The sequence below is a fragment of the Physeter macrocephalus genome, chromosome 20 (assembly GCF_002837175.3).
Source record: "Physeter macrocephalus isolate SW-GA chromosome 20, ASM283717v5, whole genome shotgun sequence".
Taxonomy (NCBI): Eukaryota; Metazoa; Chordata; class Mammalia; order Artiodactyla; family Physeteridae; genus Physeter; species Physeter macrocephalus.
This window is the reverse complement of record NC_041233.1, coordinates 35269808-35284470: the sequence shown is the minus strand read 5'-3', so window position 1 is coordinate 35284470 and position 14663 is coordinate 35269808. Positions and strand designations below refer to the sequence as shown.

Sequence of the window (14663 nt, the reverse complement as noted above, 5' to 3'; positions counted from 1 at the left end):
CTTGAGTAGTCTGATACAGGTTGAGAGGAGAGGAAGCGGGACGGGAGGTGTGGTCAACGCCATTGCAGATGCCAATGGATGTGAACTCATTTCTGGTAGACAGTGGGGAGCCACCAAAGTTTTTTTTACAAGAGGTAGGTGGTTTGTTACATTCATGTTTTAGAATTATCATTCTGGTGGCTGTGTGTGAATTCATCTTTTTAAATAGACTTTTTTTAGAACAGTTTTAGGTTCACAGGAAAACGGAGCATACAATACAGAGAATTCCCATGTACCTCCCTCCCCACCCCCCCCAGTTTACTGTCTTGCATTAGTGTGATATATTTGTTACAATTAATGAACCAATATTGATGCATTGTTAACTAAAGTCCCTAGTTTACATTAGTGTTCACTCAGTGTTTTACAGTTCCATGGGTTTTGACAAGTGCATACTATCATGCACACACCGTTACAGTATCATACAGAATCATTTCACCACCCTAAAAAAATCCCCTGTGCTTCACCTATTCATTACTCCTCCTCCCTTCCTGTAAATCTCTTGGCAATCACTCTATCTCAACTCATCTTGCTTTTCCAAAACATCATATAGTTGGAATCATACAGTATGTGGACTTTTCAGACTGGCTTCTTCTCTTAGTAATATGCATTTAAGGTTCTTCCATGTCTTTTTGTGGCTTGAGAGCTCATTTCTTTTGGCAAGTCTATTTCTTTTTTGGGTGGGGGGCACACTGCACGGCTTGTGGTATATAAGGTCCCTGACCAAGGTATTGAACCCAGGTCCTTGGCAGCAAAAGAGCCGAGTGCTAACCACTGGACCACCAGGGCATTCCCTGGTAAGTCTATTCTTTTACCTTTTCCTTCAATAAATATTCACTGAACTTCTATAGCAACTTCTATAGATTCTGTCTATCCAATAGAGATATAATGCAAGGTCACAAATTTACTTTTTCTAGTAGCCAAATTAAAAAAGGTAAAAAGATGAAATTAACTTTTATAACATATTCTACTTAACACAATGTATTCAAAATATTATTATTTCAACATTTTATCAGTATAAAAATTGAGATACTTTATATGTACATTTTTTGTACTAAGCCTTGGAAACCCAGTGCTTTGTATTTCCAGAACATCTCAGGTTGGACTAGCCACATTTCCAGTGCTTGGTGGACACACACAGCTAGACAGTGCAGTACTGTGCTGGATGCTGAGGATGAGGAGGTGGACAATGTCTCTGACATCATACCGTTGACAGTCTAGTGTGGGAGACAGATAGTAAAGAAGTCAACAAATCATTTTGGAGAGTGATAAGCATTGAGAAAATAATACACCCATATTGTACAGAGACTGGGAGGCAGATTTAGATTGCCTGGGTCGTCGGAAAAGCCTTTCTGAGGCTGAGACCCAAATGAGGAGGCATTAACCATCAATTATCGATTGTCACAATAATGCTGTATAACAAGCCATTTCAAAATTCACAGGCTTACTATAATAGCTAGTTATTATTGCTCATGAGTCTACAAGTCAGCTGGGCAGTTCTTCTGGTCCCAGGTGGGCTCACATATGCATCTGTGAGCAGCTGCAGGTCAGGTGGGTGGCTATGCTGATCCTGGCTGGGCTTGCCTGTTTGGGGTCTGCTGGCTGTTGACTGGTATAGGATGTCCTCAGCTCTTTTCCATATAGCTTCTCATCCTCCAGCAGGCTAGCCCAGGCCTGTTCTCATGGTGGAGGCAGGGATCCAAGAGAGAATGTGGAAGCATTCAAGGTTTATGAAGGCTCAGGCTCAGAACTATTTATCACTTTTGCCACATTCTTTTGGCAGAAGCAAGTTACAAGGCCAGCCCAGATTCTGGGAGGAGTTGCAGACACATTGCAAGAGGTGTGTGTACAGGGAGGGATGGAAAATTCAGGCGATTTTGGCAATTCATCTCCCATATTACTTAAAAAGCTTTCAACACCATCAGGAAGTTATAACAATGCTAAACTCGTATGTGCCCAATAAAATATCCTAAAAATATAAAAACAGAAATAGAATTGTAGGGAGAAATTGACAAAATTCCTCTTACAGTGGGAGGTTTCAATATACCTTTTGCAATTATTGGTAGTTCAAGCACACACACAAACTATATAAGTAAAGGTATGGAAGAGTTCAACATAATTTACGAGGTATTTAGTTCATAAAAATTTTCAGCATGCTTTCTGTGTGTGAGGCACTATTCTAGGTGTGCTGGGCATATAGCAGTGAAAAGTCAACAGTCCCTGTCCTCATAGAGTTTATATTCTCGTGGAAGGAAACAAACAGACAAGTTAATATGTAAAACAAACATGATGACTGCTATGGTGAAAGACAAGAGGGAAAGGATATGGAGTGTGGGGATAGCAGGGTGAGGGGTTTAACTTAAATAGCATGGTCAGGGTAGACGCTACTGAGGAGACACTGGAGTGAAGATCTGAGAGGGATGAGGGCATGAGTCCTGTGCTTATCTCCAGGACCAGTGGAGGGAACAGCAGTACAAAGACCCTGACGCAGTAGCTGGTTTGGCAGGTTCTAGTAGTAGACAGAGGCAGGCTTGGCAAAGTGGGAAGGGATAGGAGTAGTCAGGGGCCAGATCATGCAGGGCCTTATAGGCCATGGTAAGGATTTTGGATTTTAGTTTTGGTGATGGGAAGCCCCAGGAGGGTTTTTGTTGAGGGAGAGGGGTATCATAGAGCATTAGGGGTGAGGACCTTGGGGAGAAGAGGGGTGTTTCCAGACAAGGGTCAGGTAGCCAGACCTTTAGAGATGACTGGGTACCAATCCTTGTCAGGCAGCCTGTCCCCAGGGAATTTCCCTTGCTTTGTCTTTCAATTACCTAGAAAGCAGTTTATTCCCCAAAGGATGTCACTATCTCCAGAGAACATGTTCCAATTATCCCAGGAAACAAGGTAATTGGGATTATAGTAATATTCATCGCCTCAATTCTCAGAATGAAAACCTATCCAAAGCAAGAACAAAAGGTAGCTCCAGAAAGCACTCCCTCCCACTTGGGAAAACCCAGTCATCAACTTATGGAGCTGCAGTTTATGTGAAACTGTTGTTAGTTTCAAGTCACTTTCTTTTTATGATATAATCTTACGTTAAAAAAAGAAAGAAATGGGGCCATTTATTCAACAAATATTTACTGGGAACCTACTATGTGCTACACACTCTTCTAGGTGCAAGGGATACAGCAGAAAACAAGACCGGCAAAGATCTCTGCCCTCATATGGAAGATAAACCCACAAAATATGTGATATGTTGGATGAGGAGATAAATGCCCTGAAGAAAAATAAGGGGGGGAATAGTGAACATTTGAGAGTGGGTGTGTTACAATTTAAAATAGGCTAGTCAGGGGGAGATTAGTTGAAAAAGTCCTATCAGCCCAATATTCCTCGGAACAGAGAGAAGGGTTGGGGAGTGTCAGAGGGATAAAGGCAGGGCAGGGCCCACATCTTGTAATACAACCACTACAATGTTAAGGGTATGATTTATAATTTTATTCCACATTCCATGAAAAGGAAAAATTTCCTCTAGCCGATGTGGTAATTTCTGACCTCTAGTTCTTGGAACTCAATTATATATAAGTTGTAGTACATTTTACTACACATTATCAGAAAAAGACTGCATAGCTCTATTTAGTAACTCCAGTTCTGACAGTTCCCATGTCTGGGCTAAAACAAAGGCACAACAATGGCAAAATATATTCTTCTATTAGTTTTCTTTGTGGGATTTTCTTTTTTCAGCTAGAGTCCATCTGAGTGGAACTCAAGGTAGTGGGGATGCTGTGCTCCTCTAGGCAGCATACAGGGACAGCCTGCAGCATCAAAGGGTACACGCTTGCCTCAGATCCTTTTCAGTTTCTGAAATACATAGGAAATTTAATGGAAAAAAAATCAGACATCTGAGAGCTTTGCATAGAGGCATTCTAGCAAAGAAAAAAGCACCTACTGGGTGTGTATGTGCAGAGATTCAAATGAAGTGAAGAGAACCAACCTGGGGGGTGGGAATGGAGTATAAGCTGAGGGAACTAAGAAAATAAAAGCAATAAAATATTTAAAAAACCCAAAAAGCTGCTTGCCCATGTGTTATCCACACTGGAATCCAGTTTGCTCACTCTGGTATGGAACTCGGGGCCATGGCAAGGGAATGGGGTGGAGCCTTCAGAGCATTTGTTAGCCTCAGTGGAACCAGGGAGGTAAAGGGTATAGTGGTGGTACAGCTTGCAGATCCACAGTCTGAACTTCCTCTAGGAGGGGCCCTGGAGCGGGCAGGCTCTCCTGTCTTTAGTATGGGACACATGAGGGTGGAGAGCCCTAGCACAGCTCTTTTCAGTATTCATACACCAAGCTTCCGCAGACTTAACACACACACACAATTTATTTTTCAAATCATGTACTGGATTCAAGAAGATCTGAAAGTAATAATGGGTCCTGAATGCTTAAGAAAAAGTTTGATTTCCTCATTACTTACAACACCTCGAGCAAATGCCAACGTCTGCATTACCTCACTTGTAAAATAAAGGTAACAGGTAGAGATGCAAATGAAGACTTCTTCAAGAGCCTGATATCATATCTGATGCATAGTAGGTTCTTAATGTTCTCCCCCATCCTAACAAAAAGAATTAGATTACTGTCAAATGCTATTGGGTATACTTTAAAACAGTACTTGTTAACCTTTAACATGCGGACCAATCACCTGGCGGAATCCTGTTAAAGTGCAGATTCTGATTCAGGGGAGTTGGGGAGGGGACGAGGATTCTTGCATTACCCAACAAGCTTCCAGGTTCTGACTATGCTGGGGGTCACTCTTGGAGTAGTAAGAATTTAACATTAAGTTCCATTACTTAACACAACTACCACACAAAAAGCCCTCAAAAGGAGCTCCACGGACTAGCTATTTCTTTAAAAATTTTACTTTTCCACTTCAGCTTCATGCAGAGTCACTGACACAGCTAAGTGCCCAGCACCAGCCAGGCCAGGGCATAATGAGCTTTGTGAGGGCATCATTTGGTCCCGGAGCGTTCACAGCACCCTTTTACAGGAAGATCCTGCAACTGTCTCCCCACCACTTTCAGCTTTTTGATCTCAGCCTTTGCCCCTGATGATAATTACCCCTTAATTAGCACCCACCACCATGTCATCTAAATAATTATAGTTAAGTGCAGCTTGCACCTCTGCTGGCAGTCTTCAAACAAACTGATAAAACAAGATCCTATGCCAATTTTTAAAAAGACAAAACTGACCCAAATAAAAGTCACATGCCGTAGAACATGCAGACTCATTACAACTTCCATTAGAATAAGCTACTTGAGTTGGTTTTGAAAAAAAAAAAATTATATAGTGAAGCCCTAACCCCAATGTGAGGGCATTTGGAGGTAGGGCCTTTGGGAGGTTATTAGTTTATGAGGGTAGAACCACTATATGAAGGGACAAAAATGATCTCTCTCTACCATGTGAAGAAACAGCAAGAAGGCAGCCATCTGCAAGCCAGGAAGACAGTCCTCACCAGGAAGAGAATCAACCTGCACCTTGATCTTGGACTTCCTAGCCTTCAAAATGTGAGAAATAAATTTCTACTGTTTAAGCCAAAAAAAAAAAAAAAAAAGGAAAATAGTTGGTTTTGAAACAATCAAGTACTGATATATTTGGGAAATTGTATATGTCGGAATGTAAATTTTGCAAGCAGTTGTGCAAAAGTAAAACAATTCAGCCAGACTAAAATCCACTTTAAATTCCGGTTGGGAAGGGTTACAGGATGTCTGAACTATTTTTTGTAGTTGCCCGAATATATTGGAGGAGTTTGGTAACTTCCGGTTGCATTCAAAGCAAATTACCTTTTGTGGAGGAAGAGGCGGGCTTTTCAATGAAAGCAATGAGTAGTTTTCTAATTTCCCAAGTGGATCTCCATTCACCGCCCACCTAACAGCAGTGCCACCTGAGCCCAAAGAATCATGTACATCTCTTAGGAGGAACCGATTGTGCTACTCTTAACGTGGTTTTCCCTCCGCAGCCTTAAAAACAAAAAAGGAAAACTAAAACTTTCCGAGTTTCTGAAGAGGTAATACATTGACACGGAAAAAACTTCGAACAGCACAAAATGGTGTATAAAGAAAAATAAATGATCTCCCATCATCTGCCACCTCCCTGTCCTCCCCAGAGGCAATCACTGGTTCATTAAATTTTTTATTATGGAAAATTTCAGATATATAGGTAGAGATATTGGAATGAGCCCGTGTATAACACAGCATCAGCAATGAAAAACACCCCACTGGCTTGTTTTATTCTCCTTCCATTAGTTTTTGTAGGAGTTATTTTAAAATAAATCCCAGACACCGGATCATTTTATCTGTCAAAACTTTTAGTATTTCGTCTTTTATTTTTCCTTTCTCTCCTTCACATAACCACATTACTGTCATCACACCCAACAAGGTTAACGATAATTCCTTAATACCATCCAATATTCTCAGGGGTCACTTTTAACGGGTTCGGGACGGACAGAGGGAGAAAGAACTACGAAGGTAAGGACCGAGGGATACAGGTGGCACAATAAAAAGCCGAGCTGACATCGCTCCAGGCCGCGGCCGTGGATCGGGTGCCCAGCTCCCCGGGCCTCCCAGTTCCCGCTGTCATTAACTGCGCAAGGACAGCACCCGGCCAGGACGGGTCGAGGGCCGCACGGAGTCGCGAGCTCCCAGCCTCCCGGCTCCAGGAGGAGCAGGCCCGGCGCAGCTGTACAACCCACCGTCCCCAGACACCGGCGAGTCCCTGGAGGGGAAACGATTGACACAGCTGCCTGCACTGCGCCCCCGGCCCTCCCCCGTGGCACCTGCGTCTCCCGGCAGGGCCAGCAGCTGGAACTGGCTCCTGAGCCCGGGCCGTCCGGGTCCGCCGCAACCTCTCCTGCCGCTGCCAGCTCCCGCGCCGAGCTCTCAGCACCGCGACCTCGCGGACTCGGACTACAACTCCCGTCCGGCCCCGCGGCCGGCCCAATGGCGGGCGCCGGAGCATGCGGGGCGCGGCGCCTGCGCGGCGGTTTGAGTAAGCAGCCGCGCGATTGGCTGCGGGGTCGGGTGGCCGCGCGGGGCCTGTGGGAAGCGGAGTGACGGAGCGAGCCGCTGTTGGAGGAAGGAGGTGGGGGCCGGGAGCGCAAATGGCGTTGAGATGGTTCAGGGCCCTGTTCAAACTCTAGCGCTGACCATTCACCGACGGAAGCGGCGGCGCAGGAGGCGGCGGCGGCCCATCGGGGGCACGTAGCGGGCTCTGGTACCAACTCCGGCGGCGGCGGCGGCGGCAGCCAGGGAGGCCTAGGCCCGGGCCCGGCCGGCGGCGCTCGAGGCGGGGAGGGAAGTTGCGGTGCCGCCGCTCCTCCCCCCCCCCCCCTCCACCGGGTTTCCTATTTACCGACTAGCCCCGGCCCCGGCGGGCGGCGCCCGAGGCGGGGAGGAAAGTGGCGGCGCCGCCGCTCCTCCCCCCCCCCCCTCCACCGGGTTTCCTATTTACCGAGAGCGGAGTCGCGGGTTCTGACGGTGGTGGAGCCCTTTGCCTCTCTTCGCTCACCAGCCGGCCCCGTTCTCCCGCGCGGGGCTCCGGCGCCCGCCCGTGGGCCGTGGGGCGCGGGAGAGGCGGAGGCGGCCCGAGGCTAAAGCACCCGCCAGGCGCCGAGGGTAAGTGAGGTCTCGGGTGGCTGCCTAGGCCCGGACCTTGCTGAGGGTGGGGGAGGCAGGGGTCCGGGAGGGGGTGATGGAAGTCTCTGTATCTCACCCACCCGGCCTCTGAGGAAGTTGGGCAGGGGAACGATCTGAAGAACTCTTTCTCTCTTTATTCTGAGTTCTTTCTGGGCTACGGCTGATTTAGTTCCCTCCCCAGGCGCGGTCAAGTGCGTTGGTTTCAGGCCGGAATTTTTTGCCGTCTTTCCTCCGCCCCTGGCCGCCACTGAGGCCCTTCCACTGCCCTGGGGATTCGGTGGCAGAGGCTTCCGGGGCGTCGGAAGCAACATCCCTTTTCTGGGAGGTGGGGGTGGGGAGGAGAAAAGTTGCGTGAGCTTCCAGCGGGAGGGGGGCCGCCTCTCCCCGCCACCTTCTCGCGCACCGCCGCCCCCAGGTGAGGATTTCTGGGTGATGAGGTTTGGCTTTTCCGGCTTTCATTTCGTCGTGGAAGCCCCTAAGCCCTTGGAGATCTGAAAGACGCTGGATTTGGTTGGGGGTTAAGTGTGAGGACTTTTTATCCCAGCGCACTTCCCAGAAAATTCGACCTGGCTTTGGGCTAGGGCAAAGGCCCACCGACAGAAAAGACTTACTTGTGAATCATTCTTTCCTTTTTGGTTAGGGTAATCTTTGGAGTTTGAAGCCTGAGCAAGATAGCCTGTGTTCTTGAAGTATACTGAAAATATAATGTCACATACGTCTACACACTTGTTTTTGAATTTCTGTGTACTTTACACTCGAGGCCTGGATAATGCCATCACAATAGTTTGTCTAGTGACTAAAAAAAAAAAAAGACGTGGAAAACTGTAAAGACAGTCAAGTCAAAGGTAGGGGATATTGTATAATGAACTCCCATGTATTCATCTTTCAGATTTAACAGTTATTAACTCTAAACCAAATTTTTCTCACCTATGCACTTTCCATTCCACACCCCTTAAAATTAGAGAGTCACTGACATTATTGCATCAGTATTTCAGTATATATTTGTCAAAGACATGGGTTTTTTTTTTTTTAAAAACATAAGCATGATTTTCTTGTAACTTAAAATAATTCACTCCTTAATATCAAATATTCATCTCCAGATTTTCAAGTTGTAACAGTGAATGCTTTATGGTTCTCGGACCACTTTTGCTATGAGTTTTTCTGGTATGGGCCTAAAGTAGCCCAAGTCTAGATTTTTGGTTTGGCCTTTAGTCAGCATTTTTAGGTAATTACCGTGTTAGTGTATCCAAAACATTCCAGCTTTGTTGGTGTATGTGTAAACGTAGATCTGTAGATCAGGGCTTTACATCCGAGGAGGAATGAAAAGAAATGACTTATTTTGTGTTTCTTGTAGCTGCCAAATATACTTAGTTTTTTTAGCTATACTTAACAAGAAAGACAAGATTTTTTAGTGTAAATCTACAGTAGAAGGGGAAATAGATTTCCCAAAGGAAAAAGTTTTGTGACATGTTAAAAGGTCTTCAAACAAATTACAAAGTATTTTCTCTTCAAGCAGATGTGTATGATGACTAAATTAAGTATGATTTTGTCCAATTAGAATTGGCTTCTAACTAAAATATTAGAGGGGAAATTCCTTTACTGAATATATATATGCACACACATACATATATCAAACTGAGTTTATAGGGATTCCCTATAAATTGGGAGAATTTAAGTTGATAAAGGGAAACATAAACTACAGATTAAAACATTGAAAAGTATAGGTCAAAATATCATTCTGATTGTTGTATTGTGTAAGAAATGGATGAGGATTGATAGTGTTTAAGAAGTACTTCAACTTGTTTTTAAAATGTTTGACTCTTGATTTACTGTCCTGAAATTTTTGTCCTAGTACTTAGTATGTAGATAAATCAGATGAATCAATTTATCCTATCTTCAAGCAAAGAGGAGAATAAGGTTACATGTTTCTATTGCTTCTTTTAATAATCCATGGACCAGTCAGTGTAATATGCTGGAGTTCACTAGCTCCAGCAAATGAGCACAGCACTATGGAGACAAGGAAGGTAGAAGAAATGGTTTCTTGCACTAAGGGAGATGAACAAGTAAGGAATATTTTTCAAGTCATAGTTCATACTACATTAGGCCAAAAATCAGGTTTTTAAGGATGGGTTAAAAGCTGCAGGTTCTAATATGTGGGAAAATAGCACCATTTTTCTGACTTTTTCCCCCTTATATGAGTAAGTGCTCTAAAATTTCAAAGAACTATATTTAGTCAATTATTTGACATCTCTAAAATCCTGAAAAAAATTAACATTTTGTGCTTAAGATTTTATATTAAGGATAATTAGCCTATTCAGATTATTTTTTATGGTAAAAGTGATATGCGAATAGTAAGTAGATTAATTTGAAACTTTTAAAGAAATCAGTGTTCCACTATAAGTTGGTCTTGTGAATGCTGTATCGTAAGTTGGTTAGTTGTTAGGCTTTCTTATTCTGAAAGTAGCATATGAATATGTACTCGTAAAAAAGATTAACAGAAGTATGTAGAGTAAAAAATGAGCCCCTCTCTTTATACTCCTTCCCATTATTTATTTAACTGTTTTTAAAGATTTGTACCTTGAATGTGGAAAAGCCATATGGGGAGAAAAGCCATATTTACTTGTTAAATATTTGGTGATTATATATTTTCTTACTTTTTTTTTCACAGAGAATATGAAACAGGTGTCAAAATGACATCCAGATTTGGGAAAACATACAGTAGGAAAGGAGGAAATGGCAGTTCAAAGTTTGATGAAGTCTTTTCCAACAAACGGACCACCCTTAGCACAAAGTGGGGAGAGACCACATTTATGGCTAAATTAGGACAGAAGAGGCCCAATTTCAAACCGGATATCCAAGAAATTCCGAAGAAACCTAAGATGGAAGAAGAAGATACTGGAGATCCTTTTGGATTTGACAGTGATGATGAGTCTCTACCAGTTTCTTCAAAGAATTTAGCCCAGGGTAAAGGTTCCTCTTATTCAGAATCTAGTGAAGCTGCTCAGCTGGAAGATGTCACTTCTGTACTTGAAACTAATAGCAAAATTAGTCACGTGATGGGTGAAGACAGTGTTGTATCTGATAAATGCTTACGTTTGGAGGATACTTTGCTTGGGAAAGAAAAGAGCACAAACCGTGTCTTAGATGATGATGCAAGCAGAAGTAGCTGTGCTAAATTAATTACTTCAGGTAAGTTTTGGTTTTCTTTATTCTGAGCCAGGAGAGCTTTGTGTAAGCCATTTAGTTAAATGATTTTGATTTAGATTCTGAAATATTACACCTCTTGGGGTTTTTTTCTGCATTAATAATTAATGGGGACCAAAGATAATTTTGTAGAAGAGATTTAAGAAATTAAAGAAACCAATTAGGAGTTGAAATTTTACTTAAGCAACTTGGAAATTAATGTTTCTAGACTGTACTCACAGTACATTTGGGGAGTGATCTTTCAGTAATCCTTAACTCCAATTGCAGTAAGAAACATCTCTTTTTGTTGTGTTGGGATTGCACAGTATCTCATTTCTATTACTGTGGATGATTTGAATCGTTACTGATAATGAAACTGAGAGCATTTACAATGAGGATTAAGTTTAGGAGTGTTAGACTTTCTTCCAAAACTAGGAAGATTAAGGAAGTATGGAGTGGAAACAAAGAATTGAGCAAATTGAAATTAGTTTGGAGTCTGGTGCCAGTACCAACTTGTATTAATAGATTTTCATCCACAAAACCAGTTGTATTTTTAAAATGTTAATTTGTAAACCTGGCATCTAGTGTTTGTTCTTAAAACAATGTATTTTATCAGTTGTACCCCTAACTCGTTTTTGTAAAGGATTTAAGACTTACAATAATAAATGATAAAATGCAATTAACTAAAAGACTGAAGAACTTAGATTGGAGATGGCAAGGGAGACAGCCTGTGTGCCTTATCAGCAATAGGATAAGGATCACACTGTGGTCTAAAACAAACCTTAGTTCTTGACTTCCTGGCAAAATTTAGTGATAATAAAAGGTTACATGGGGACTTCCCTGGCAGTCCAGTGGTTAAGACTCCGCGTTTCCATTGCAGGGGGCTCGGGTTCGATCACTGGTCAGGGAACTAAGATCCCGCATGCTGCGCAGCCTTAAAAAAAAAAAGGTTACAGAGAGCTCATATTTTAAAAGGAGGTAAAGACAAAACTTTCCTATTTCTGAATTCTGGAGAGGAATTTGTCCTTTGGGGGCTTACTATAAGGCACCTCAAATACTTTGCCTTGCATAGTTTTACAAAAAATCCTGAACATTTTTCACTCTTTTTCTCACCCTTGGATGAGAGGATGAGCCAGCTGTTACTGTCATTCCCTTAGCCCTCCTGGTTAATTCTGATTTGGCTCTTCTTATCCTTTGCCTACATTTCTCCTGAAGCATTGTTCATAAATTAAGGTTAGGTTAAATTTTCATTAGAAAACAGAGCATAAAAGCTGTTTCCCAGATCAGCTCCTAAAAATGTATTCTAATCATAGAACCATTGAGCCAAAATGAGCTTTAATTCAGCTTTCCTTGTTTTATAGATGAGACTCAAAAAGATTAAGTAACAGTCCAAGTTTGGGTAGTGGCAGAATTGGAATGAGATTCATTTATTGATTTTTTTTCAAAACGTGCACCTACTCTGTGTCCTCCACTGTGCCAGGCTCCGGGAATGCTGTTCCAGTCAGTTATCCAGTGTTCTAGTCCTCAGTATGGAACAGATAGGCTGGAGGAGGGAAGATGAGGCTGGGGAAGTGGTGAAGTTGGTCAAGGTGTGCAGACACAAGCTTCCCCAAGTGCTGTCTTTGGAGGAGAGGGGGGCATCACTGGCAGGCAGAGGGTATCATCAATAGGATAAATGTTTAGGTACAGGGGGAACAGGAACTTGGAAGTGAAGTATTCATAGGCAGCAATTGCTTATATAGTTTTGCTCATGTTACATCTATATATATCCAGAGTGCCATTTGAAGTTGTTCACTGGGAACTGGAAACATAATTTTCTGTAGAAATGAGGTATTAGCTTCCCAGTATAATGTAGCTAAATTGTAGTTCTGGTGCTGATACTGTGGACTGACTGGGAATCCAAACTCCATTATAATGGGTTTGTGAGGGGAAAATATATACTAAAATAGAGAAAACAGATGTTCAAGAACATCTTGTTCCTCTTCCTTCTTTCTTCACAAGGCACCCTTAGTAGGAAGGGAATGGTGTAGCACTATAAATATTTCTTACTTTCTCCTCTCCCTCGCCGATCCAGAGCTGCAGCAACCCTGGTAGCTTGCTGTAGGATAAGAAGGGAACTTTGAAGGAGGGCTTTTAATTTTCATGGTCTTATCCTATCCCTAAGATGTAAAAGTTATTGTTCTTATAAACCCATTATAAGTTCATGTTTATAAGTTGGTTATAGTTCTGAGAGAGTACTTCTATACATTATGAGCTTCCTTTTTTGCCCGTCTTCTCTAAAATTTGGGCATTTCTCTGTGCCTAGACTCTTTTCTTGCATTATGTCTCTCAGATTGTCGTTGCCTTTGCTTTCATTAAGAAAACCTTCTGATTTTAGTTGAAGTTTAGAAATTCAAACCTAAGGTTTTGATAAAAGGAGTCTCTAAATCTAGAGTGTTTCCTAAACCTTTTTTGAATTAGAGATCTTTTGAGAATGATAAAATTTTGGACTTCAGATAAAAGTGCTGTATACTTATTTTGGTCTCAGAAATTCTTTGCAGGTCATGTACAGGACATTTTATGATTATTCTGTTCAAAGTGCACAAGTCAGTTTCTTTGGTATCCTTCCAGTGGAATGTTCCTGCTCATTCCCACCATTTTTGCTGCAGAGTTATATCACATCAGTGAAAAGGACTTATCCAAGCTCAGACTTATTATATCATTTCTCCTGGCATTAAGTTTTAAAGTAGATCTCTTTATGGGGGAGTATATGGTTAATATTTAGGTACTATTAAAATTCTTTGTTTTAAACATTTTATACCAGATAGTGCTTTTTAAAATTGTGGCTTATTTGAAGAGGAAACCCGGAATGAGGTCATGATAGAATATGACGGTTGCTATTTTCCAAATAGGTGCTTGGTGGGTAAGGGAACCAGAAGCAAGATTACAAACTGAATGAGAACTGCAGGGAAGGACTTAGTTGCTAAAACATCCTAACCTTGATTTAAGAAAAAAAACTTTTTAGTGTGGAACTTTCAGACACACAAAAATAGAATGTTAAAAAGAACGTCATGAACCTGTTTTCTAGCTTCAGCAGTTGTCAGTATATGGCAGATCTTATTCCATCTATTGTACACACTACTCTCTCTGCCTCCTGGATTTTTTTTTTTAATTAATTTATTTTATTTTATTTATTTATTTTTGGCTACGTTGGGTCTTTGTTGCTGAGCACAGGCTTTCTCTAGTTGGGTGAGCGGGGGCTACTCTTCATTGCAGTCCGTGGTGGGCTTCTCATTGCAGTGGCTTCTCTTGTTGTGGAGCACGGGCTCTAGGTGCGCAGGCTCAGTAGTTGTGGTGCATGGGCTTATTTGCTCTGTGGCATGTGGGATCTTCCCAGACAAGGGCTCGAACCTGTGTACCCTGCATTGGCAGGCGGATTCTTGGCCACTGTGCCACTAGGGAAGTCCCTCTCCTGGATTATTTTAAAGCAGCTTCAGGATTTGTTATTTTATCTGTAGATAATTTAGTTGCAGTTATCATTAAAGCTAGTAAATCCTCAAACAAGTGTGACACTTAAAAATGACTTTTAGGGCTTCCCTGGTGGCGCAGTGGTTGAGAGTTCACCTGCCGATGCAGGGGACACGGGTTCGTGCCCCGGTCCGGGAAGATCCCACATGCCGTGGAGCGGCTAGGCCCATGAGCCATGGCTGCTGAGCCTGCGCTTTCGGAGCCTTTGCTCCGCAACGGGAGAGGCCATGACAGTGAGAGGCCCGCGTACCGCAAAAAAAAAAAAAAAAAAAA

The 14663-nt window shown here is 42.6% G+C and overlaps 1 protein-coding gene across 4 annotated transcripts in view; it reads left to right on the top strand.

Annotated features, from left to right (window-relative positions):
- Positions 1-7152: 7152 nt before the first annotated feature.
- The window catches only part of WAPL (WAPL cohesin release factor), an 82981-nt gene continuing 75470 nt past the window's right edge, over positions 7153-14663 (top strand). Inside the window, exons 1-3 of one of the 4 annotated variants that reach the window (XM_028481686.1) lie at positions 7153-7278; positions 8341-8545; positions 10369-10889. In XM_028481686.1, coding sequence (XP_028337487.1) covers positions 10391-10889 — 499 coding nt within the window. In that variant the 5' untranslated portion in view covers positions 7153-7278; positions 8341-8545; positions 10369-10390. Of the gene's footprint in view, positions 7279-7487; positions 7680-8340; positions 8546-10368; positions 10890-14663 lie in introns of those variants that run through there. The other 3 variants (XM_007122075.4, XM_007122074.4, XM_007122076.3) reach the window with 3 other exon arrangements.